General features: G+C 43.0%; 1 protein-coding gene across 2 annotated transcripts; it reads right to left on the bottom strand.

Annotated features, from left to right (window-relative positions):
* LOC129701648 (uncharacterized) lies at positions 1–27,864 on the bottom strand. Of its 2 annotated transcripts, none has more exons than XM_055642979.1 (5): positions 27,291–27,854; positions 21,850–21,926; positions 16,727–16,829; positions 12,486–12,529; positions 1–2,085 (listed from the first exon to the last, which is right to left on the bottom strand). In XM_055642979.1, the coding sequence occupies exons 1-5, from the start codon at positions 27,709–27,711 to the stop codon at positions 2,059–2,061; spliced, it is 672 nt and encodes a 223-aa protein (XP_055498954.1). In that variant the 5' UTR covers positions 27,712–27,854; the 3' UTR covers positions 1–2,058. The 2 variants fall into 2 exon arrangements, with proteins under 2 accessions (XP_055498954.1, XP_055498953.1); XM_055642978.1 differs by lacking the exon at positions 1–2,085 and adding an exon at positions 11,131–11,374 and having other exon boundaries at positions 27,291–27,864.
* Between the last annotated feature and the right edge of the window lie 67 nt (positions 27,865–27,931).

Raw genomic sequence — 27,931 nt, 5'->3', positions numbered from 1 at the left:
TTGAATTGACAAACAAGGAGATTGGCAAGCCTAAAGATAGAGATGGCACTTCACTTGGCCAGTCATGGGTGTTCAGGAAGTACAGCAGGGGACTGAGCACAAAGTCTTAATGCGCACCAGTATTGAGGGACAAGGTGTAAATGGTCTGATCAATTCTAACCAACAGAGGTCTGCCGGTTAGGAAGTCCAGAACCCAGTTGCAGATGGCGATCTGATCGCTCAAGCCAAGCTCCAGCAGTTTAGTGATGAGCTTTATTCAGGTTATGGTTGTTTTAAGGCTGAGCTGTTGTCAATCAGTAGCATTCTGAATGTTATTGTCAAGTTGATCCAGAGCTCAATTAAGTGCAAGAGATGACATCCATTGTAGATGGGGGGGTTTTAGTGCAAATTTAAAGGGGTCTAGATTAGCATAAATGTGGCCATTACCAATCATTCAAAGCACTTTCTTATCATCGATGTTTGAGCTACTAGGCAGTAGTCATTGAGACAGGTCACCTAAAGGGCCTGTCCCACTTGGCGACCTAATCCGCGAGTTCTGGCGAGTTTGCCCTCGACTCATACTCACAGCATGGTCGACACGACGTTGTAGGTCTTCGTAACTCTCCTTCATGCTCGAGTGGTCTCCGCGTATTCGAGGCCTCAGCTAGGTTGCAGCGTTTTTTTCAATGTTAAAAAATGCCCGCGAGTAAAAAAGTCCCCATGGAAAAAATTGATACATTTTTTACTTGTAAGCTTAGTCGTAGTAGGTCGGCATGTTAGTCGTAGGTAATCAAGGGTAGTTGAACGTAGTCGTAGATAGTCTTCATCACAGTCGAAGGGAGGTTGTAGAAGGTTGTCTTCACTCTCCACTATTCGGTGTACAATTTTCCCGAAGTTAGTCGTAGCTAGTCTTCAACATAGTCGAAGGAGGTCGAAGGAGGTCTTCTACATAGTCAAAGAAGGTCTTCAACATGTCATTTTTTTAAACTCTTCTAAACTCGCCAATTAGGTCACCCAAGTGGGACAGCCCCTTTACTTTTCTTGAGGACTTAAAATGATGGATGTTTCCTTGAAGTAGATGGAGACAATACAGTATTGAAGTGAGAGATTGGAGGTTTTGACAAAAACTGTGGCTAGTTGGCTGAAGTATAAGTTCAGAAACCATGTAGGGATTCCATACAAGCTGGCTGCTTCCATAGGGTTTACCCTCATGACAGAAGATCGGGCTTCTGCTATCTACAGGACATGGGAGGTCACACTTTAATAAAACTTTGTTTGCCAGTTCAAAACGGGTGCAAACGGCATTTAGCTCATTCGGTAGAGTTGTATCATTGTAGGAACAGCAGCCTAGAATTTGGAATAACAATGACAGCCTGCAGGTGTGGTAAAAGATAGTTTACTAGGCTACATCTGCTCCACCCTGCCCCCCATTACTGTAAGGATACGTAACATTTTCTCCAAAACAGGCTATTATTTACTTATGACAGAAATGTCCAACACCTACAATTACATATAATTAACTATTATTATTGTTCGGGTATGTGGATAACTATTTGGTTAAAAAGAATTGCCTGAAAAAAAAGACAATATATCCAGCTGTGATGAACAAATCTGCCATCAGATAATAACTAGTTTCTTTGAGTACAATTTATATGCTGTTTGCTTAATCAAATTTGAAAATATAGACATTACCACCCATTTTACTCAATACTGTACCCCACAAAGATTGATAATAAAACATAAAGATCTTATAACTTATAGTACATGAGAATTACATCAAATTAAAACAAAACGACTTTTTAATTTTATTTATTAGTAATCTGAAACTATTTATGTACAGTTTTGCAAGACATTGCTTTAAATAAATACATTTAATTTCATATATTACGATAAATATTTTATTTCAATATTGACAGACTAATTATTGAATCTATTTCAAGATCACAATGTATCTGTTACAAAACAAAAATTAAATGATTTGCTCCCAAAAAAACGTTGTTTCTATGTCAAATGAGCATCGCAGCAAAATGAATGTTCAACTAAATGGCAAATCCTTGAAACCACGAAGCTTTGTCATTTCTACACCCATCCAAAAGGAGTGGCATCCTATATTAAAAAAAATATATATATTATTTCTAAAAGTTTGCTCTAGTAAAAGAAATTAACAGAAATTAAAACTCCGTCTCTATCTGTACAAGAAAATCAACAAATAGAACTCAAGAGTGTTGCAGACGCAGAAGGCTCCAGGGAACAATGAAGGATCACTCAGCAGATTTGACATTAACAGAAAAGAGCATAAAACTTTACTCACAATATCCCAAGGGAAAATTCTGCATAAACAATCCCCAGTGCAAAAAGTTACTCAAATGGAATATCTATTCAGTGTTGCATCTCCGTTAATAAATTCACAGCCTTAGTGATGATCATCTGTCAACTCCAAATGAGGAACTGGAATGCTCTTTCAAATATTTTTTTATTATCCATGACCAGATATTTTCCAGAGCCAAGTAACACATTTTCAGCTATTGTTAATGGGAGCTTGCTATTCATTTCCAGATTCCTCTGGATGTTTTCTTAACCCTTTGGTTTTTCTTAAGACTTTAGGCTGTGGGCCGAGGAGCTTTTTCATTCGTTTTTAACCCAACTCACGGAACTACCTGAATTTAACATATTGTGTAAAAATATTATATAAATCATACCTGAAACTCGTCAAGAACAAAACCGGCACATATTTTACCTGGAACTGAAAGGTAAGATCTAAAGTCTGAATTTATGAAAATTAATCTGTATGGACTTTAATTAATTTAATTTCAATCTCTTATGTGAAAAATTAGATCTGGAGGCTGAAGTTGAGGGCCTAAACTATGTCTATCCATAACAAATTAAATTAAGTTGTCACTAATGCCAGCTTGTTGAAGTCAAAGAAGTCTTCTTAAACATCTAATCTCAGAGCTGCCTGCGATCACTTACCACGAAAAAGTGCTCCGACCGCGGGGCCTATGTACTTATCATAGTGAAGCCGCAGTCTCCGGTAAGAAGCGGCCGATTCGGGAACTCGGAGCCGTGGAGTGTATTTGGATCATCTCCGCGCGGGGGAGGGGGTTACATAGTGCCATCTGTAGCGGTGACTGCGGAGCGTTCAAGGCCCCAACCACGGAAGAACAAAGGAGGAAGATTTACTGCACTTTATTGGCTTCTATCGAAGTGAGAAATGCTCAAAAATGGTGGATGTTTATGTTGAAATCAATTGGTGTATGTGAACTTAAACTAATTTATCTACGGTAGTAATTTACAGTGCAAGTCTCATTAACATTAAGAAGAGATTAACATTTTATGAATTGAAGTCCATGCAGACTTAAGTACTATGAGATGTCTTTTTTTCTGTAGCTATTCTGTAGCCTCTGCCCCTCCACCTGAACGTGAACTAACTTATCTACACTGTAAGTCTCATTAACATTAGGAAGAGGTTGACATTTTATGAATTGAAGTCCATGCAGACTTAAGTACTATGAGATGTTTTCTTTCTGTAGCTATTCAGTAGCCTCTGCCCCTCCACTCAGAAGTGTTTTGTGTGGACATGCACTATAGGCACTGTGCCACATAATGAACACTAATTTGATCATTTGCTGACTTGCCATCCCTTCTACCTGGACATACATACATGTATATTTCCCCATTGATATGTTGAGATTGTCTTACATAATATAAAACATGAAAAGATGTAAAATACTCCCCGACACATTTTATCTTCTATTATTAGGAGGCAGCAGTGTATCCCGGGTTACCATGCCAAGTGTTATCGTCACTTCTGCAACATAACAACAATAAATCGAGCTATAGCAAGGTCTCAAAGGAAGAAAGGTAATGATAGGACTCAAACAATTCTTTGTATTTATGGTGATATGTTACTTTGAACAATGTAAAGATATATTTGAGGATGTTGATTTATTTTACTTTTCATTTCTTTACCAGGCTGCTGTACATTCAAAATGTCTGGAACAGTTTCCACAAATTCCCAGTCCAAAGGGACATGGGTGGAAAATTGTAGGTGGTGAATTGGACATTGACTCGGCTGATCTGCCTCCAGCCCCAAGCACGTTGCTAGAATTAACATATTGGTCATGCAAGAAAACAAGCTGTGAGAAGTCAAGTAAAGGGAAAGGAAGATGCTCATGTCAACAGCATGGTGTGCCATGTACAGAATTATGCAAGTGTGTTGATTGCAGAAACTCTTACTACAAAAGATTTGGAATCTGATGAACAATATTCAGATGAAGATTAGATGGAATGTAAACCACAAGATTGGGGAAATAAATTATTATATAAAGTATTTTAACATGGAGTGTTTTACTGTATATTTTGTCGATTTAAACAATGAGTGAATGATAGGATTATGGCGTGCTGGTGAATGACAGTATAACAGTCCACCCATCCACCCACACATACATACATCCACCCACACACACATCCACCCACACATCCATCCACACATACACACATCCATCCATCCACACATACATCCAATCATCCACACACAATATTCCATACAATATTCCACACATACATCCATCCATCCACATACATCCACACACACATCCATCCATCCATCCACATCCATCCATCCACATCCATCCACACACACACACATCCATCCACACACATATTCACACCCATCCGCAGATACATCCACACACCCATCCATATACACACACACACACATTCATCCACACATACATACACACACACATCCATTCACACAATATCCATCCACCCACACATCCATCCAAACATACATACATACACACATCCATACACACATCTACAGCCACACGTTTGACAGGTATACACAGACACACACACAAACTACAGATACACAAACAATGCAACACTTTTGGGGTTCTTTTAGGTTAAAGGTAATAACTCTCATTTGCAAAGGCACCATGGGGGGGGGGGGGTCCTCTAACATAAATATTGGCTCATTGTAACTTAAAATGAAGTCCCATTATGGCCATGACCCCCCACTCTGCACACTGGTGGTCAGTGAGGTTCAGTAAACGGGGGAACCCACAGGATCTGTCCTGACCCTTTAATTAGGCGGGTTCATGAGCCGGTAAAACCCGGAACCTCTGCAGCAGTCTCAATTGTTTTCCTATTAAAGCAACTGGAGGATGCCTTGCAGGTCTGTCTCCCAGCCTGGCACTGCCCCAGTCCCACTATGGTCGTGACCACCACTCTGCACACTGGCAGTCAGTGGGGTTCAGTAAACGGGGGAACCCACAGGAACTGCCCTCACCCATTAATTAGGCTGGTTCAGGAGCTGGACATCTGTGGCAGTCTCATTCAAAATACACACTCACAAATATATTAATTATATTAGTTTTATAGTATAATTATATATGATTACCGTCATATTCACATCATATATATAAAATAATGATTTAAGTAGAGTGCAGCATGGGATCAGGCTCCCCATGGTGTAATATGGGCATTGGACGCTTACATTTTCGATCTTGTTTTCTAATTAGTTTAATTAATTAATGTGCAACTTTAGGCATTGACGAGTTACGACTTCCTTCTCAATTATATTTTATCTAAATCTGTGAAAAATGTCATGTAATTCCTAGACATGTGTCACAAAAGTTAAATTCTAGACACATTTTCGATGCTCGGCCCACAGCCTACTTGTAATTTTAAGTTTCCATCTGACAGTTCAAGTTAAAGAGAGCACACTAAAGACAGCTAACACATACATTTCCAATACAAGCCCTGGATATTACTGTATTTTCTATAATTATCTCAATGATGCCATACTTCTAGCAGGTGGTTGGAGAACAATATTTGTAAATAATTAAGGCAGATGTTCCTTTCAAATTGGTTTTATATTTGTAATGGAAAATCAGAGAAGTAGAAAACATAAATACAGTTCTGTTGCAACACACATTTCCATTACTCAAATGGATTCAAGACAAGTGATGAATTTGGAAACCCTATTTGCACTATTTAAGGAATTGATAATAATGTGATTTTCATCAGAAACAAAAAAAACACTTAAAAGTTACTTTGGAAATTGATGGACAGAAAACAAGTGGTCTTGGATTTAAATAGTACATTGGGAAAAAACTGTTTCTATGTAACTCCTGCAGTAATCGGATGCCGTTGCTTTTTAAGAACACAGTTGATACTTTAACCACTGGTAGACATGGAAATTGACAAGCAATTATTTCAATTGACACTATTAAATATAGTAACATACAAACTTGAGTTAGCTTGTACTAAGACAAATATAACTTATTGCCACTGAAAATACTATTATTTTCAAAAATCCTGCAGGAAAAGTGACTTGGTTATTGTGAGTCTGAAACGGGTTCTAGCTCCTAATCCCCTTTCCCCATTGATACCACAATTGTCATTATGATGCAATGGTTTATAACACAAGGTTTCTTGGAAATGCAACCTTTCACATTTCAGCAGCGTTACCCGACGTTGAAACAAAATCTATTCCCACGGCAATCAGTCGCCTCCGTATCCAGATTTGTTGTCATTTCCACAAAATTTTCAGTGCCACCCTTCCTTATCCTTACATTTTTAATGTCTTAATCCTAAATACCTTCTTACCACCATAGTCGTAACTACCTTGCAGTATCAATACATATAAAGCACTTTTAACATACTAGGACATTCTAAGGCATTTCAAAGTAATATCAAACAAAATTTGACAGAACCCAATAAGGAAATACTGCAAATAACCAAACATTTTGTTAAAGTAGCATCAAGGAGCATCTTAAAGGAAGAAGCATATGTCTCAAAGTTATGCTTCCAATGTAAAATGAGGACAGAATTGAGAATGTGTCTTTTGAGTTCAATTTTACTAAAGTAGTAATTTTTACTAAATAGTGGTCCTATAACTCATCAAATGCTGTGAAGCTCTTTAATCAAGCTTTATCTAAGATTGCAATGAAGTCTGCTGCAGGATGGTCCCGGCGAAACACAAACTGAACAATGGCGATATTAATCGTAACTGCCATGTGATAGCTCTACTGAGGGCAGCTTCCATCACTTCAGTGGCAATTGCAAATACTCCTTATTGACTGATAAACATTTGGAGTGAATCTGTACAGATTTTTGTAAATAGGACAAACCAGCACAATATTTATTCCATATTGTTGGTTAGATGCTAGTGGTATAACTCTACTAGAACAGCGCTGCTTGGGGTACTCATATTTCTGGAGTGCAGCTCTTCAATACTACAACTAGGATGTTGTCTGGCCCCATGGCTTTTGCTACACCAAGTGCTCTCAGTCATTGCTTGATAATAGTGAAGTGAATCAAATCGCTAGAGATTGATTCGTAATGGTGGGGATCTCAAAGGCAAGCCACGATGGACCATCCATTCGGCACTTCTGATTGAAGTTGGTTGTGAATGCCCAAGTCTTTAATCCAACACTCGTTTCTTAGACCTTGCCATTGTTGAGAATGCAGATCTCCTTGAAAGCGTCTTTTCCCATTAGGTACTTAACTGTCCATTTTTGTTTGCATGCTAAAAAAAAAGGCATAAAGGCATTCAGCTCATCTAGTAAAGGTCTGTTCCAGAGATTGCACCAGATTTCAACTTGCAGCCAATAGCTTGCCAGCGCTGAATAAAACTAACATGGGGAACTGATCTTAAGAGGCTGTTCAAACTGCTTTCTGAGGATCTTCACGTAGAATGTCACTCTCCAGCACCACCTTGTGGCAGAATTGATCTGAAATGTTACCTGTGATCAGTTAGCTCTGCTCTAATCTGCCTCGGATGTATATAGTTCTACATTGCAACTTCACTAGATTGACACCTCATCATTTTTAGGTAGGCTCAGATATGCTCCCACTGTGTCCATCTGTACTCAGTGAACAAGAGTTCAACATCTAGGTCAATAGTACTGGTAAAGTGAGGGATATATAACCTATAAGGATACAAGTTGCAGTACTGTACACTTCTGCTGATGCTGTTATTCTATAGCACCTCATGGATGCCAAGTGTTGGGCTGCCAGATACAAATCAAATCCATATTGCACATATACATCATGTCCCCATATAGAATGTGCAATGTTCAATTCTACCAATGTTAACACGGACAGATCCATCTGTCATGCGTAGAGAGGCAAGAATGAGATCAAGTAGGATTTTCTCATTATTATTCGCAGGCTGACTCAGGCAGCTATGTTCGACAGGACTTTGCTCGGTTGGCCAGTGGTGATGCTATAAAATTGTCCAAGTGATGAACATGAAAATAGCAAAGGCCCAGAATATATGGAGTGAGGAATTTCACTGCTACTTTCGACTATTTTTGAGTATGGAAACACTAATTCATCAACGGAAAGAGGAAAGTAGATGGTAATCATAAGACTTCATGCCATGAGACCTCTTGAGGTCTGGAATCAATTTGAAAGATTTCAAGCACTACTCCCTTCCACCTGTAACCACTGTCCCACCTCCTCTGCTGTAGTCAAAAGATATATCCAGGAACTGTGATTGGGGAGTCTCACAGAAACATAACTTACAGATATTGTCAGTTCATTAATTCACTAATCAGTGAGACAGCCCTCACATTTTTGCTAGTGGATGTTTATGATAAGGGTTGTTTGCTCTCAGAACAACTTTGCCATTCTTGTTTGAATGCAGTAGTCATGGTGCATCAATGGAGTTATTATTAGTCCACAGCAGAGGTCATTTTTTATCAATTACTAGACTAAGTGGGACCCGTTGGGTCCCAGCATCACACGAGAGGGACTACATTTCCGGATTTTATAGTCCCTCCCTCCTGCTGCCGGCGGGGGCAAGCAGAGAGAATAGCGATTTAAAAAAAAAACATTAATATCTCTCTGATTTTTCATCGACGGGAAAAATCCTCCGGTCACGGAAGGCGGAGGGGGGCTCTGCGCGAGGTGGCCAAAAATGATGGCCGTAGGTGGCGGCGTTTTCTCGGAAATCGCAGCACAGTGGACCAAAAGCGGTCAAGATCAGACTTTTAGTAATATAGATATTGAATGTTCTCGAGTCATATGTTGGACAAATATGATAGATTTTGGGAACAGGCCCTTCTGCCCACAATGTATGTGCCAAACATGATGCCGTTAAACTGATCGCATCGGCCTGTACATGATCTATACCTCTCTATTCCTTAGACTTCCCTGTGCCTATCTAAAAGCCTCTTAAACACCTCTATTGTATTTGCCACCGCCACTAGCAATGTGTTCCTGGCCCCCACCACTCTGCGTAAAAGAAAACTACCCTGCATATATCTATTAAACTTTCCCTTCCCAACATAGCTATGTCCTCTAGTGTTGGAAATGTGCATCCTGAGAAAAAGGTTCTGGTTGTCTACGCCTCTCATAATTTTATACACTTCTATCAAGTCTTTCCACCACCTGTGACATTCCAGAGAAAACAATCCAAGTTTACATAGAGACATAGAAAATAGGTGCAGGAGTAGGCCATTCGGCCCTTCGAGCGTGCACCGCCATTCAATATGATCATGGCTGATCATCCAACTCAGTATCCTGTACCTGCCTTCTCTCCATACCCCCTGATCCCTTTAGCCACAAGGGCCACATCTAACTCCCTCTTAAATATAGCCAATGAACTGGCCTCAACTAGCTTCTGTGGCAGAGAATTCCAGAGATTCACCACTCTCTGTGTGAAAAATGTTTTCCTCATCTCGGTCCTAAAAGATTTCCCCCTTATCCTTAAATTGTGACCCCTTGTTCTGGACATCCCCAACATCGGGAACAGTCTTCCTGCATCTAGCCTGTCTAACCCCATAAGAATTTTGTAAGTTTCTATAAGATCCCCCCTCAATCTTCTAAATTCTAGCGAGTACAAGCCGAGTCTTTCTTTATATGAAAGTCCTGACATCCCAGGAATCAGTCTGGTGAACCTTCTCTGTACTCCCTTATCCAACCTCCCATGTATTTGAAACCACTCTAATCCAGGTAGCATTCAGGTAAACTTCTTCTGCACCATCTCCAAAGCCTCCACTTCTTTCCTGCAATGGGGCGACCAGAACTGCGTGCAATACTCCGTGCAAACTAACTAAAGTCTTATAGAGCAGCATTTCCTCCCTTGAAGGCCAATAGTGAATCTGTTAAATTTGTAATGACTAGAGCCAGGATTTTGCCATGATTGCCATAAGTGCATTTTCATACCTTTTTTGATGATTTCAGAAAGATAATGCCTTTTTCACGATTGAGTGCCTAAATCAGCCTTTTTTGCCGTTTTAACGTAACTTACAAGAAAATCTACACTACCGGGGTAAAACCCGGCTGTAAGTGGGTGTTAAGTGGTGATTGGAGAGCGGTGTGCGAGAAAGGGTCCAGTCTTTGCAAACTGGAGTCATGCTTTAAGTAGGTGTGAAAAGGTGATTGGGGAGGAGTAGGTGGGGAAGGGTCCAGCCTTTTCAAACTGGAGTCAAGCTGTGAGTAGGTGTGAAGTGTTGGTTGGGGATGGGATGTGGGGGTACCAGGGTTAAGTTTCTGTTTATCGAACCTGCAGTACAACTCGTTCAGGTCGTTGGTCAGCTGACGATTGACCAAGGAGCGGGGGCGGGGTCCTCTTGTAGCTTGTGATTTCTCGCAAGCCCTTCCACACTGAAGTCTTTCCTCTTCTCAGCTTGTACTTGGCCTACCAGTAGAGGTCTGCATCCCCGCTCCTGTAGGATTAACTTACAAAATTCTTAAGGGGTTGGACAGGCTAGATGCAGGAAGATTGTTCCCGATGTTGGGGAAGTCCAGGACAAGGGGTCACAGCTTAAGGATAAGGGGGAAATCCTTTAAAACCGAGATGAGGAGAACTTTTTTCACACAGAGAGTGGTGAATCTCTGGAACTCTCTGCCACAGAGGGTAGTTGAGGCCAGTTCATTGGCTATATTTAAGAGGGAGTTAGATGTGGCCCTTGTGGCCAAGGGGATCAGAGGGTATGGAGAGAAGGCAGGTACGGGATACTGAGTTGGATGATCAGCCATGATCATATTGAATGGCGGTGCAGGCTCGAAGGGCCGAATGGCCTACTCCTGCACCTAATTTCTATGTTTCTATCTACCCCTGTAAGCATCAAAATGCCTAAAGTCAAGTTAAAAACTTGTAAAAAATTGAACGATTTGGTGAGAGTGTACGGGAGTGATATATTCTCTACGGACAACTGTGTGCTGTTTTGCAAAGCAAGTGAGAAAGCAGTGAATCATGAGAACAAATATTTCGTCTCCCAGCATGTACATACAGCTAAACACAAGTCGGCGGCAGAGAAACTGAAGGTAGGAAATACGCAAGCAATGTCTCCTCACAACATTTACTGCTGGCTCCAGTCGCAAATCTGAGTTTTCCAGTGATCTGTGCAACGCATTCATTGATGCTGGAATTCCACTGTGGAAATTGGAAAACAAATCTCTCAGAGGTTTTTTAGGGAAATGCACAGAGGAACATATACCAAGCGAGTCATCATTACAGAACAATTATGTTGATAACAACTTCAACAATGTTGTGCAGAGAGTTAGAGATGAAGTTGCATGCAACAAAATATGGATCAGTAGACGAGACAACTGATGCTGTGGGGAGATATGTTGCCAATGTGGTCATTGGTACACTGGAGGCAGGTCAACCGTCAAAGGAGTATTTCTTGACATTGGAGGTATTGGAGAAGTCAAAGAGCTCAACTATTGCTCAGTTGTTTACATCTTCACCTGCTGTACTTTGTACTTAAAGTTCCTGGCGATGTAGGTAAAGACATACAAGGAAAATGTGAGAGGGTGATTTTAGCTAACAAAAATCTTGAATAAAAACAAAACATAGCTAAAGTTCTCAAAGGTAGTTGTAATGCACAAGATATCGACATGAATGTAGAGTTTGTAGCTCGTTTCAGGTATGCACCAGTGACCTCAGCTGGGGTAGAAAGAAGTTATTCATAACTGTAGCATATTCTGTCTGACAGACGGCATAGTTTAACACCAGATAATTTGAAAAAATGCTGGTAGTTATGTGCATCCAGGCAACTTTGGTCATTTAATGTAGTATACCTTTATGATTATCATTTTTAACCATATTTTGGTGGTGGAATTAAATACCTTTTTAGTCAATAAATGCCTTTTTCTTGCCTTTTTTGTAATTTTATTATGCCTTTTTGCCTGCCTATTTCAGAGATTTTTAGCGCCTAAACATCCTGACTAGTAATGACAATCCAATTGTTTTCATTGTCATCATCATTAAAACCGGTTGTTTATTCCCCAGGCCTTCATGAAGCTGGTGCAACATAGAAGCAAATGCTTGCATACAGCCAATTTTTTTTAAACGATGCTCCACTGCCCCTTTCATTTGGAGGTAAAAATCTTTTGAGTGTGAAAAAAGGCCACATAATTTTTCCTGGAGTTGGTGTGCAGTAAAGATCAACCAACAAATATCTGCCTTACTGGTTATTTTGGAAATAGTTCAGGAAACAATTGATGGACACCTGCTTTCTAAAAACTTTCAGAAAACTCACCAAGGCTGTCGGAGAATCCGTGTTATTTGTAATTGTTGGCACATCTGCGATTACAATAAAACAAGGAAGAAATTAAATATTTTAAAACCACAATATTTAAATATAATTAACTATTCACAGAATGTTTTAGTATAGATTGTGATCATATATCTTAAATTATTCAATCACAATAACAACTATTCAGTTTGTATTTTATCTTTTAACAATCAGTTAATTTTATTAATATTTTGGGCTTCAATATATATAATTGCCAATAACTAGATTAGAATCTTTACTACAAGCTACATTGATTTCAAAGGTGAGTATCAGGAAGCCCAGGAAACTCATGCATTATCTTAACATTAACTGTCAGTTATAGTACCACTGAACTACAAATAATTTCAATATCTTAATCTGTAATTCAATTTTCCAGAAGAGGAGACTAAACAGAGGCAATCGGATAACCCTACATTAAATAAAGAACTAAATGTGTTAAAGCCAGCTGCTCAATCAAATTTCTGGAATATTCACCAAATTTCAAAAATCCACTTGCATTCAATATTAAAAAATGTCTCATTGGTTGTATGTTATTTATTGCAAGTTCTTACATCGAAACAAAAAGGCAAATCTTTAGGACTATGTTTTCATTATTCCTAGTCTGCACAATTTTAAAATGTTAACATTCCATTCCATGATAAGCAAGAATCAAGCAAGTTTAGTTGAATAATTTTTGTAATTATATTCCAAATGTCTTCTGTCATTTTAGTTAAAAATTATTTTACTGAGGTGCTATCTACTGTTAAAGTTTGCTCAGACTTTAAAGACAGAAGCAGTTACAGTTATTCTTCACAGTTCAAATTAATTGTGTATAATTTGTGCAATTTATAATCATATCCAGATATTCTACTGGGTGCTTCCAACCATAATTTACTCTGATACAACCAATGCAATTTAATTCCTGTGCATCAGTCTTTTAAGGCATTGCCTTTAAGATTAGGGCCCACTGTTGTGAGTTGAACACAACATCTGGGCAATCTGCAAAAACTGTTTTCATAGCAATGCTCATTTAAAGGGAATCTACTTCAGCAGGTTTCAGACCGATAATGAAAATCTTGCGAAAATCTTGCGAAGTACCTGCATTATATTCCCCCCTTATCCCCAAGACACACCAATGAAACCTGACTCTACCCTCCCACGCCTGGTATTGGTACTGGCTTATTATTGTCATGTGCACTGCAATAAGGTGAATGTGGTTTACGGATCCGGAAGTCAAGGATCCAATTACAGAGGGGGATGTCTCCTTGGTACTTGGACGTGGCGCCGACGGAGAAGCCGAAACAAGTGGAAGCCAAATAACCGAATGGAAACGAAGCCGAAACGCCAAATAACCGAATGGAATCAAAACCGAAAAAAGCCAAATAGCCAAAAGGGTGGGATGCATTAATGCAAACTAACCGAAAGGGCAGGACACCAAAAAGCCAACTAACCGAAAGGCTGCAGCACCTAGAATCAAACTCACTGAATGGCCGCCCTGCCGAAAACCTATCCAAAAGGCGGCGTCGCCTACAAGCCAACGGATCGAATGCCACTCAAAAGAAAGGTCAAATAACTGACATAACTTTGCCGGGACTTGTCAGCGATTGGTCCAGACCCCCGCGTCCATCACATCACTGTGGAGGGATGAACATTGTCTCACACCTCTGCTCCACCAAACCCACAGCCCACGAAGGGTAACCGTGGGAGAGTGGGGGCTGTCCTGAGGGATGCGCACCTTCGGCCGCTTACAACTTGGTGCTTGGGTTCAGATTGCCCAGTCACCTATGGCTTGTGGGAAAATGACCCCCCTCCTGTCCCTCCCGTCTCTCCCCCCTCTCTCTCTCTCCCCTCGTCTCTCTCTTCTCTCTCTCCCCTTCCCTCTCTCTCTTTCTCTCCCCTCTTCTCTCTTCCCCTCCCTCCCCTTTCTCTCTCCCCTCTCTCTCTCTCCTCCTCTCTCTCTCTCCCTCTCCCCTCTTCTCTCTCCCCCCTCTCCCTTCTCTCAGTCCTCCTCTCTCCCCCCCCTCTCTCTCCCTCCTCTCTCCCACCTCTCTCCCTCCTCTCTCTCCCTCTCTCTCTCTCTCCTCTCTCTCTCCTCCTCTCTCTCCCCTTCTCTCCCTCTTCCCTCTCTCCCCCTCTCTACAATCTCTTCCATTCCCTTTCTCTCCCCTCTTATCTCTCCCACCCCTCTCTCTCTCTCTCCCCCTCCCTCCCTTCTATCTCTCCCCGTTCTCGCTTTCCTCCTCTATCTCCCCCCTCCTCTCTCTCCCCCTCTCTCCCTTCTCTCTTTCTCTCTCTCCCCCTCTCTCTCCTCCGTCTCCACCGGCAGGAGGGTGGGGGTCATTTTCTCACACAAGCCATAGGAGACTGGGCAATCTGAACCCAAGCACCAAGTTGTAAGCGGCCGAAGGTGCGCATCCCTAGGGACAGCCCCCACTCTCCCACGACTGTGGGTCGGGTGGAGCGGAGGTGTGGGACAATGTTCATCCCTCCACAGTGATATGATGGACGCGGGGGTCTGGACCAATCGCTGATAAGTGCCGCCCCCTGGCAACGTCATGTCCGTTATTTGACTTTCCTGTTGAGCGGCAATCAGTCCATTGCTTTTAGGCGACGCTGCCTTTCGGGTAGGTGGCGTTTCGGCACAGCGGCCATTCGGTGAGTTAGCTTTTAGGCGACACAGCCTTTTGGTTAGTTGGCTTTTAGGCGTCCCGCCCTTTCGGTTAGTTTGCATTTAGGCGTCCCACCCTTTCGGCTAGTTGGCGTTTCGACTTCGTTTCCATTCGGTTATTTGGCGTTTCGGCTTTATTTCCATTCGGTTATTTGGCTTCCGCTTCTTTGCTTCAGCTTCTCGTCCGTCGGCGCCACATCCGCACATGGTCTCCTTGGTCCAGGAGTTTGGAGATGAGTTTGGTTGGGATAACAAGGTTGAAGATGGAACTACAGTCAATAAATAGGAGTATGACGTAGGTGTCCTGGTAATTCAGCGGATCCAATGATGAATGCAGGAAACCAGGGAGATGGTGCCTGCTGTGGATCAAGGCTATCTAGGAAGTGAGGTTAATGTCGCTATGACACACACTTTGAAGCACTTCATGATAGCAGATGTCACAGCTACTGAACAGTCATCATTAAGGCATACTAACTTGCATTTCTTTAGATGATAGTAGTCTTCTTAAACCAGGTACAAAATTCAGAATGGAGTAGGGAGAGGTTAAAGATATCTTCAAATACTCCTGCAAGCAGGTCCACACAACCAAGGTTTCTGGTTAGGGAACACTCGTATTGTCTTCTTTGGCATACTTTCCTCGACATGCTCACAGATCAAGTCAGCAATAGCAGTGGCACACTCATTTAGATTGGCTGCTGAGTTCTTGAATAAGGACCCGTCCACAGAGTCAAAGCAGTTGGAAAAGGATCTCATCTATTCCCTTCACAAACACTGCACAATTTGCACCGTGCCACTCTGTACCAGGTCCATAACTATCATTCTCCCTCTCCCAAGGACCTAAACTCTAAATCTAAGCTCCAGTCTTTGGTTACGCACCCCGTTACAGGCTCCAAATTCTGGCAAACTCCTTCAACTCTCATCCAATCTTCTGCAAAAATCTCCAAAATCCAGTCTTTGATTGTCAGAATGATACAAGCGATGGAATTAAATGTGGGTGTATCAACTCTCCAATTTCAATAGAACTGAATGTAAGGAACTTAATCCATACTAACCCCACATCTGCCAAGAATTCCATCTTATTCTGTGGATGTTCTCCAAGTACAATTAGAGATCTTGCTGACAAAAATTATGAAAAGCCACTTTTACATCTTGGGTTAATTTAAAAGCATGGTTTACAGCTACAGAGAATAAATTCGAAAACATAAAAGAGACCACTCAATACCTGGTGGTCTGTGGTGAATATAACCATACTGATAATTTACGTTCTTTCTGAAATTGCTGTCCTCTACCCTCGTACGTATTCTGTAGCGGGGGAATAATAAGAAGCTAAAATATTTCTAAACCTGCATTTGTTTTACGAACATTGGCCATAACCACTAAGACACCCAATTTAAATTCTACTGGACCACCAAACTTTACTTCTGAAGAGTAATCATCCAGTAGGATAGGTTACAGACAACATCCACAATTCTAAGGTTACCATCATAATATAAATTAGTGCATGACATTTCCCTTTCTGTAGTTAATGACCATTATCTACCAATGCATTGATACAGACCCACTGTGCAATTGTGGCTTGTGTTCAGCAACCGCGTCCGAAGATTTTCATTTTCATGAAGCATTTTGTAAATGACTCTGAAAACTTCACGTTTCTTGCCAAGCTATACAAATAAATAAAACATAATTTAACATGTTAATATATTGAATTCATATCTGAAAAGGTTTTAAGTCTGCAAGATTGGAAGAACCTATATGCATTCTTTGACAACGTCAAAGCAGAGTTCAACTCCATTAATTCAGCATGCTTAGGACTTTGGAGATGCCAGAATTGCAGGTTTTCAAGACTTTTGAATGTTTTCTATTAACACTCTTTTTTTGATGTTGCACAGAAAAATAATACATTTTCCAGTAAACGTGGAAAGATTCAAGTGAGTACGGGAACTGCGGTATCAAAGAATGGAAGGGAGCACAGGAACCAGCACTCCAATGAGCATAACTGGGTGAATGGAAGGGAGCTGGCCAGATGGTAACGTATGCGTGTTGAAGTTTTTGATGTTGTCTGCATGTGTTTGTGAGGGTAGGGGATTAAAAGCAAAGCATGCCATAAACCAAAAAAAAGTAATGGGTTCAATTCAAAATGATTCTCGATAATCTATTTCCAATTCAAGGCAATTGCTTTGAGCTATATGCATGAATGTACAGGGCTCGAAATTAGCGGTTGCCCGGGTGCCATTGACCACCCAAATTGCCGCCGGGCAACCTAAACGCCGAGTCATTTTGCCGGGCTTGGCACGCAGATACTGGTTTATACCAATAGACACAAAAGGGGGGGGGGGGGGGGGGGGGGGGGGGGGGAGGGGGAGGGGGGGAGGGAGAGGGGAGGGGGGAGGGGGAGGGGGGGAGGGGGGAGGGGGAGGGGGAGGGGGAGGGGGGGGGGGGGCTCCTTCCACCATTGGAAGCAGCAGCACCAAAGATCCTATAGCTATAGGATCTTTTGAGCTGCACCGCTCTCGGGCACCCGCATCTTCCTGTCGGCTGCCGGAGGAGGGGAGGCGGTGGCGAGGAGATCCCAAATGCCACCCGCTTTGGCGGCGGCACTTTGGCGTTGGACAGGGACGGCCAAGGCAGCTGGGTGATGTTGTCCGAGGAGCACTGACCCTGGGACCCCTCCTCTCCATTCCGCACTAATCCATATTCCCTCCTCTATTCAGTCCTCATTGACATCCCCTGTGCGCCCCTCCCCATCTACCCCCCCCCCCCCCCCCCCCAATCTATTCATCACCCTACCCACCGCGCATTGATTCTCCTGCCACCCCTCCCCCCATCCATCCTACACTGGTCCTTCAATTCATCCTGTGCAGACCCCACTTCCCATCCATCCTGCACTTCTCCCCCAATTCATACTGCACTGAGCCGCCCATTCATTCCGTACTGACCCACCCTCCATTTACCCTGCACCAACCCCCCCCATCCATCCTGTAGTGATCTCCCCATTCATCTTTTACTGATCCCCCATTCATCCTGTACTGATCCCCTCATGCATCATGTACTGATCCCCTCATGCATCCTGTACTGATCCCCTCATGCATCCTGTACTGATCCCCTCATGCATCCTATGCTGTTTCCTCATTGATCCTGTAGTGATCTCCCATTCATCCTGCACAGACCTCCCCTCAGCATCCACACTCTCCTGATCCTGTAGTGATCCCCCATTCATCCTGTACTGAACCCCCCATTCATCCTGTGCTGACCCCCCCCCCCCCCCCCCCCATCCATCCTGTATTGATCCCCCCCCCCCTTCAAGAAGAATGGTGGTAACAGTCTGAAGAAGTGTCTCGACCCGAAACATTGCCTATTTCCTTTGCTCCATAAATGCTGCCTCACCCTCTCCATCATTTTTGTCTACCCCCATTCCGCCTGTACTGATCCCCCCCATTCATCCTGTACTGATCCCCCCCCCATCCATCCCTTTCTGAACACCCCATTCAACACCACTGACATCCCCCGTGCTCTCCCCTCACAATTTTACATACTCCAACCAACACGTACTAATTCACCTGCCGCAATCCATCCATTCCACACCGAAACTTACAAAATTCTTAAGCGGTTGGACAGGCTAGACGCAGGAAGATTCTTCCCGATGTTGGGGAAGTCCAGAACAAGGGGTCACAGTTTAAGGATAATGGGGAAGTCTTTTAGAATTAGAATTAGATTCCTTTATTGTCATTCAGACCTTTCGGTCTGAACAAAATTATGTTGCCTGCAGTCATACACAGAACCAATAAAAACAAAACATACAATAAACACAAATTAAACATCCACCACAGTGAGTTCACCAAACAGATCCTCACTGTGATGGAGGCAAAGTCTTAGTCTCCGTCTCTTCCCTCCTTGTTCTCCCTCTGCGCTGAGGCGATCAATCCAGGACGGAGATGCCGCCCTCCAGTCCAGCGGACCTCCGTGGTGATGTCGCCGCCGCCGAAATCCGGAACGCCGTCTCCGCTCACAGCATCAGCTCCAGGCCGCCGCCCTAGCTCCGGGTCCCGCAGTCTCCGCTCCGGGCCGCTGCCCCAGCTCCGGGTCCCGCAGTCTCCGCTCCGGGCCGCTGCCCCAGCTCCGGGTCCCACAGTCTCCCGGGCCGCTGCCCCAGCTCCGGGTCCCGCAGTCTCAGCTCCAGGCCGCTGCCCCAGCTCTGGGCCCCGTAGTCTCAGCTCCAAGCCTCGCTGCATCAGCTCCAGGCCGCCGCCGAAAGCCAGAACGCCGCACCAGCAAGTCGGGCCACCGCTGCCTCAGCCCCGAAGATGGCCAGCCTCTCGTTGGTGAGTCCTGGCTGGCTCTGCCTCCGGAGCCTCGGGGTCAGTCGCAGGCTAGAGGCCGCCAGCTCCGCCATTAGGCCTCAGCGCAGACGGAGGCAGAGAAGGAGGATACGACACGAAAAAGTCGCATTCCCCCGAAGGAAGAGACAGAGAACATGTTTCACCCCCCTCCCCCCTAACACAACCCAACAAACTAAAACTTAACCAAAAAAGACAAAAAAAAACCCAGAAAAAAGTAAAGTCAGACGGACTGCAGGCGAGCCGCAGCTGTTAGAGAAGTGGAAAGAGAAGTGCAGAAGGTTTAGGCTCGAGATGAGAAAAACATTTTTCACACAGAGAGTGGTGAATCTGTGGAATTCTCTGCCACAGAAGGTAGTTGTGGCCAGTTCATTGGCTATATTTAAGAAGGAGTTAGATGTGGCCCTTGTGGCTAAGGGGATCAGGGGGTATGGAGAGAAGGCAGGTGCGGGATACTGAGTTGGATGATCAGCCATGATCATATTGAATGGCGGTACAGGCTCGAAGGGCCGAATGGCCTACTCCTGCAACTATTTTCTATGTTTCTATTCATGATTGCCTTCTCACCCCCCCCCCCCCCCCCCCCATCCCCCCCCCCCGTGCTGATTCACACCACCCATCCTATTGTGCTCCACCCCTATGTTTGATAATGCAATCAAATGTGTTTTAATTCCCAATGTTATTATTTGTTTTGACACCTTTAAACATATTACCAAAAGAACATTTGCTGCAGTTATGTCCTTTGGCCATCTCTTGTCAGTTAGTGTAATGTTTAACCTGTCAGATGGGTGTAGTCGGTTTTAACAGCTATTATCATAAAATGCCTTTAGAAATTTCCTTGCAACCTGTATATTTTGTGGTGGATAAATTATGTAGAAGCGAGAGTGTTTCTGTGCCAATAGCAATAATGACCCATGCTATGGCCAACCACATTTTTGTTTGGAAGTGGAAAGAACTAATAGAAATTGCGTTAATTGCAATGTATAAAAATAGTTGAGATATTATATTATAATTTTGCTGCATGTCATTGTGGTATATATCATGTATTGATTGGTGAATATGTTTAGTAGGTATGTTACAAAACCTACCTGAATCGTGGCTGAGCATCTGCCCCACCCCTTGTGTGTGATTTTGGAGCTGTTTTAACCTGTTCAGATTTTTTACTAGGCTGTCCAATCGCAGAGTTCAGCCTAGTAAATCATTAACGGAGAACAAGACCCGGTCCCAAAAGCTCATTTTATAGGCCTTTAGAAACGCTCTCGTTTTCAAGCTTTGCAACCCAGGGTTTTATGGTGGATAAATTATTAAAGGAAGTACCGAGAGTGTTTCTGTGCCATATAGCAATAATGACCCATGCTATTTTGGCTTTTTATAACCACAGTATTTTTCTGTTTGGAAGCTGTCAACATTCTAAACCTGCGCGTTCAAGAAACCCACTAGAAAACGATTTTAAATAATAGAAATTGGCCTATAAATTGCAATGTATAAAAATCATGTTATAAAATATTTTGAATAATCTTTGAGATAATCTTTCCTTAAGAAATGGGCTATTATCCAAGAAGCTTTTTTGTTGTCCATTGCAATAGGGAACAAGATCTAATTTCCGAGTTGAAAATGGTATACTTTTTTAATACATGTATTGATTGGTGTGAATAACTTTGTGTTATGCTTTATCTGATGGGATAAATTGCAGACTTGATTTTTTAAATCTCAAAATTTTGTAACATTGCTATGTTTAGTTTGTGAGTTATTTGAAGCAGAAATAATATGTGAATGTAGACAAAAGTGCTGGAGAAACTCAGTGGATGTGGCAGCATCTATGCAGCGAAGAAAATAGGCAACGTTTCGGGCCGAAACCCTTCTTCAGACTGATGGGTTTCGGACTGAAACGTTGCCTATTTCCTTCGCTCCATAGATGCTGCTGCACCCGCTGAGTTTCTCCAGCACTTTTGTCTACCTTCGATTTTCCAGCATCTGCAGTTCCTTCTTGAACATAATATGTGAATGCTTCATTGAGCATAATTACGACTGGTAACTACGCACTTCCTCCGAGCACATTATCACACGCGTCATGCAAACCGTCTTAAATGACCACCTAAACTGTCATTTGGCAACCTAAAAAGCTGTCAAGGTTGCCCGGCTGGCAACAGGGAAAAAAAGTTAAGTGAGAGCCCTGATGTACAAATATTCAAGTAAACTTAAGAGATCACAATGATGTTCAGGTTCAGAAGGCAAACGTAACCAAATGAATATTAAGACAAAATCAATTTTTGTTGTCAATTGCATAATTATGCAGAATAAGAATAATACAATGCAACTCATTTCCAAAGGATCATAGATCACTTACTGTATCATTGCTCTTCTTCTTCCCACTTGTAGCATCACTGTTGACAGATACGGGAAATTTAAATACATCAGCCTTCCCTGCAATACATAAATGCACATGTGGAATTATGCAATTTTATATGAAATCTTTGTTGACCATATTTAACATTTATATTGGCTCCTGAAAGCAATATAATGGCAAATACCCACGCGCTGAAGAAGTTTTCTCAATGCCCGCGCAGCTTGAGAAGCCCCTCCCCTCCCATCCTTCACCCGCCCGCTCGCTCACTCAGCTGGCGGTGTCCAGAAAGTCAAGCCGGTGCTGTCTGTCTCTGCTGTTCGCAGCCCACTCACTCGTCTGGCTCCCCACCCCCCTTCTCACCTTCTCCCCTCTCCTTCCTCCCTCTCTCCCTTCTCCTCCTCTCCGTGTCCGCAGCCCGATCCTCTGTAATGCTGGCAGAAGCTTTTGGCAGTCCTCAGCAAAGAGCCTATAGCCTGCTATATGATCTTTGGTCCTCCGGTCACTCCAGGCTCGCTCGGGCCCCCGCGACCTGCCGCCCCGCCCCGCCCCACTCATCTCTCCCTCTCTCTCTCTCCCTTCCTCTCTCCCCCTCTTTCTCTCTCTCCCCCCCCCTCTCCCTCCTCTCCCTCCCTCTCCCCCTCTCCCTCTCTCTCCCTCTCTCTCCCCCCCTGGGCTCGAAATTAACGGTTGCCAGGGTGCCAATGGCCACCTAAAATGCTGCCGGGCAACCTAAATGCCAAGTCATTTTGCCCGGCTTGGCACTGCAGATACTGGTTTATAAAAGATAGATCCAAAAAACTGAAGTAAATCAGCGGGTCAGGCAGCATCTCTGGAGAAAAGGAACGTGACGTTTCGTGTCGGCGACGACTGTAGTGCGGGGCAAAGATACTAGGTGCGGGATGACGGAGGGCGAATGACAGGCCCCGCACAGCGGCAGCGGCTCCACCTCCCCCGCCGGGGTTGGTGTGAGGTAAAAGCACTGCAAATGGTTGGTGGGTGTTAGTTTGAAGAAAAAGCACTGCAAATGGTTGGTGGGGGTTGGTTTGAAGTAAAAGCACTGCAAATGGTTGGCGGGGTTAGTTTGAAGTGACAAATGATTAAGTCTAAACTTGACAACTACCCTGTTTCCACTGTATATTGATTTTAGATAAAACGCTACCACTTACGGCTGTGATTTTTGGCCATCTTACTCAGTCCCCCTCCGCTCATTAGGTGCAGAGGATTCTTCCCATCATTGAAAAATAAGTGTTATTAGTGTTTAAAAAATGTTGAGAATCTCTCTCCTGTCAATCGCACCATGAAGGTCACACCTTTTCCGGTGGGAGGGATTATAAAACGCGGAAGTGTGGGTGTGGCTCAGTCTCTGTATAATGGGGGAGGGAGGGGTCACGACTCTGTCCGAGCTGTGAATCAACTGAACACTGAATGTCTACCGAACTGTAAATGTGGTGTGTTGTGTGGTTTTATGGTGGTTTCACCCTGCTTGAAGTGGTAAAGATGTAATAGCGGCACATTTGGATAGCCGTAACAGGATTAGTCCAAGTCAGCATGGATTTTTGAAGGGGAAATCTTGCTTGACTAATCTTCTGGAATTTTATGAGGATGCAATAAGTAAAATAGATAAGGGGGAGCCAGTGCCTGGACTTTCAGAAAGCCTTTGATAAGGTCCCACGCAGGAGATTGGTAGGCAAGATTAGAACACATGGTAATGGGAGTAGGGTAGGGTCGGGTAGGGTATTGACATGGATAGAAAATTGGTTGACAGACAAGAAACAAAGACTAGGGATTAACAGGTCCCTATCAGAATGGCAGGCAGTGACGTGGGGTGCCGCAAGGCTCAGTGCTGGAACCACAGCTATTTACAATATACATTAATGATTTTGATGAAGGAATTAAAAATAACATGATCAGATTTTCAGATGACACAAAGCTGGATGGCAGTGTGAACTGTGATGAGGATGCTATGAGGATGCAGGGTGACTTGGATAGGCTGAGTGAGTGGGCAGATGCGTGGCAGATGCAGTATAATTTGGATAAATGTGAGGTTATCCACTTTGGTGACAAGAACAAAACAGATTATTAACTGAATGGTGTCAGATTAGGAAAAGGGGAGTTGCAACGAGACCTGGGTGTCCTTGTACATCAGTCACTGAAAGTAAGCGTGCATATACAGCAGGCAGTGAAGAAAGCTAATGGCATATTGGCCTTCATAACAAGAGGATTTCAAATCCTGGAGTTTTCAAGCCAACAACTCAGTGGGAGCACTTTCACCAGCAATATAAACATACTTCAACCATGTGGGCCATTAGAATAGCGAAGCGATGTTACAAAACCTACCTTCAGCGGCGCTGCAGATCTGCCACTGACAGTGCGTGCGACTACGGTACCTTTGGGCAGGGGGGAATTAAAATGCAGGTTTGTATCGCATGTTGGAGAGGGATTTCCTCGAGCTGCTAGTCGATGAAGAAAAATCGATCGGACTTCCATTACCGGTTTAAAAAAAAAAAGTAAAATAACGCTGGTCAAGTTAATAGTTGGATTTAAGTAAAAAGCAACTTCGAGCACCCTCAACGCCTTCAACGTGACGGATCGTAATATCAGGACAAAACAAAGGGTAAGTCGTATATTTCACATATAATCTTGCTTCTTGGGGTGGCTTTAGTCTAATTTTACAACGCGAAAATGTTATTTAGTCCCCAAATGATCCGGCCATGTCTTTGCCTGCCGATATGGGGTTAAAATTCACGGCAACGTTCCAATCGATCGCATTTCAGAAACACCCACTCGCAAGATGATTAAAATTCTCTTTTTTTTTGGACAAACACGTCAAAAATCATCTACATTTTGTGTAATTGTCTATCCATAATCAATATTTTTATACTAAACTAGACTAAGTGGGACCAGTTGGGTCCTGCATCACACGGTAGGGCTGGTCCCGCAACGCAATATTCCACCTCTCCACCAATTCCAATATTGGTGGCTAGTGGGGGGGTGGGACTTTCTGGAATGCTAGTATGGGTGTTGTGGGCTGAAGGGACTGGTTTCCAGAGGGTTAGTATGGACATTGCGGGCCGAATGGATTGTTGGGCAGGCGGCTCAGTCACTCAAGCCTGTTGTGCTGGCAGCTCACTCACTCGCGGCTGGTGGGCTGGCAGTTGACTCACGGCTATTCCTTGAAATTCAATTTCAAGCAGGGTGCAAGGCCACCAAATTCAAGTGCCGTTTCATACCATTTCAAGCAGGGTGAAACCACCATAAAACCACACAACACACCACACTCATAGTTCAGTTGACATTCAGTGTTCAGTTGATTCACAGCTCAGACAGAGTTGTGACCTCTCCCTCCTCCATCTTGCAGAGACTGAGCCACGCCCACACTTCTGGGTTTTATAGTCCCTCCTCCCCCTCCCACCAGAAGGGGCATGGCCTTCATGGCCTGATTGACAGGAGAGAGAATCTCAACATTTCTTAAACACCAATAACTCTTTTATTTTTCATCGATGGGAAAAATCCTCGGAACCTGATGAGCAGAGGGGGACTCCAAGTAAGATGGCCAAAAATCACAGGCGTACATGGTAGCGTTTTTTCTAAAATCAATATAAAGGAAGTGATCAAGTTAGACTTTTAATTATATAGAAGGCAAGGCAACTTTAATTAGGCAAGGCAACTTTAATTAGGCAACACAGCTTTAGCATTTCCAAACCAAAGGCAACACAGCTTTAGCATTTCCAAACCAAAGGCAACGCAGCTTTAGCATTTCCAAACCAAAGGCAACACAGATTTATCATTTCCAAACCAAAATTTCAAACCATATTAAGGGCACTGACAGGTCAGTAAAACCACTCAGTTTAGTAGACATGTGTTCAGTGTTATTCACAGCTCAGACTGAGAGGCGTGACCCTCTTGCTCCCTCTACTTGCAGAGACTGACTGAGGCACTCAACACTTCCGGGTTTTATAGTCCCTCTGGAAGGGGCGTGGCCTTCAGGAGAGAGAATCTCAAAAAAATGTAAACACTAATAACTCTTTTATTTTTCATCGATGGGAAAAATCCTCTTGCCCTGCGCAGTGGAGGGGGACTCTGAGTAAGATGGCCAAAATCACAGCCGTAAGTGGCATCGTTTTTTCTAAAATCAATATACAGAAGAACAGGAAGTGGTTAAGATCAGACTTTTAGTACTATAGATATCCACAACAGTTTTAGTCACATGTATTGTGCAAAAAATAATTTTGATCATATTGAGAGTGGATGTCTCTATATTAATTTATGGGAATTAAACATTAAATTCCTTCCATTTGGCATATGTTCATGACAGTGAGATTTAACATCATGTTATATCGTTAATTCTTGTGTGAATGGGATTAGTTTGTTATTTGGATACTTAGGCTATTTAAAAAAAATAGCCTTTTCTTAAGAAATGGATAGATGTTTAGATCTAGTAATTGAAATTAGATGAATTAGATTAATTCATCTAATTGTCATTGATTTGATGAAACTGATGAATATGAATTGTTTAAGAGGGAACTGCAGATGCTGGAGAATCGAAGGTTACACAAAAAAGCTGGAGAAACTCAGCGGGTGCAGCAGCATCTATGGAGCGAAGGAAATAGGCAACGTTTCGGGCCGAAACCCTTCAGCGAATATGAATTGTTTGTTGGGTATTTACTATTTGTTTTAGCGTTTAGCTCTATCATTTCTACCTTTTTTTCTAAAACTGCAAATAATAACTTGTTTCTGTTAATGCTGTTCAGTTATTTTTCCTTTACATTTTAAACGGATGTCTCCGAAGAAGAAATGCAAAATTGTCAATCCAAATGCCCAGCAAAAGAGACAGATTTAGACAGCATTCGCAGCGATTATCCAAATTTGGATTACTCCAAATATGATGATCTACAGGATTTTCTTAATGGGAAAGTAGTGTGCAGAAAGGCATGTTATGCGTGGTTTGAAGAGCAAAAACTTGTAGTTTACAACGTCAAAATGGAAAAGTTGAGGAAAAACAAGGTGTATAGAGTTACTTATTGGTTACAATCTGAGGAGTATGATGATGCTACTGATTATGATATGTCAATGTACCAGCTAGCAACTGATCTTCTCCATAAAGAATTGGTCTAATGCTAGAAATTGTAATTAATTTACCTATCTGTTGCGGACTTACAGCATATAATACAATAATATATATGTTCTGATCTTGAGAATATCACGTTTGAATTTTCAAGGCAGTCTGGGTGTTTATTAAACTTCTTTTTGTGCTTCATCTGATGGGATAAATTGCACTTGATTTTTAGAATCTCAAAATTTTGTAACATTGCTACTTTAACTTAGCAACTACTTCAATGCATATTGAATTTAAAAAACAGCGCAAGTTCGGCTCCCACCCATTCACGGTGAACTATTCAATGGAGGCATCAAATTGAGTGAAGGATGATTGGTGTTCTTACCAACAGTACTAATGTTAGCTCCATTCTTGGCTGAGAGCCCACTATTTTGCATTTGTTTTTCCACGTCAGCTTGTCCCGGCGACAGCACAGGGCTCTTAACGGGTGCCGGCGGCTTGAAAGAGGCCAGTGTGACAGCGGTCTTCAGAGGAGGCTTCGCGTTAGCCTTTGCGCTTCCCCCTGGCGAGCGCACAGCCGCTGGCGTCCGGGCAACGGCTCGCCGCTTCTCCGCTTGCCTCGGGCTCTTGCCCGCGAACTCGATAACCGAGCCGGACACGTGTTTGCCGAAGCTGTTCACGTACACGGCGTTAAAAAGTTTTTTCCTGCTGGCCTTTACCTTCAGCTGCCCGGGCTCCGCCATTCCCCGCCGAGAGGAAGCCGCTCCTGCCAGCAGAGGCCGAGGGCCGCGAGACGACAACAGCATCGCCGCGTGCAGCAATTCCCGCCCAAACCGACGAGCGCACGCGCGGCCAATTCTCCTCCATGCATCTCATTTGGTCCAAGCATGTGAGACAGGACTCTTGCAGGACCAATGCTTTCCATTCTAAAAACCAGACGAATGAGAGTCGGTTTAAGTATCAGCTTTATAAATATTTGCGATATTCAATCACATTGAAAATTAATTGTGTATAATTATATGTTTA

This window comes from Leucoraja erinacea, chromosome 11, assembly GCF_028641065.1.
Source record: "Leucoraja erinacea ecotype New England chromosome 11, Leri_hhj_1, whole genome shotgun sequence".
Taxonomy (NCBI): Eukaryota; Metazoa; Chordata; class Chondrichthyes; order Rajiformes; family Rajidae; genus Leucoraja; species Leucoraja erinaceus.
The sequence above is the reverse complement of the archived record's forward strand: the minus strand, read 5'-3'. Positions and strand labels throughout refer to the sequence as shown.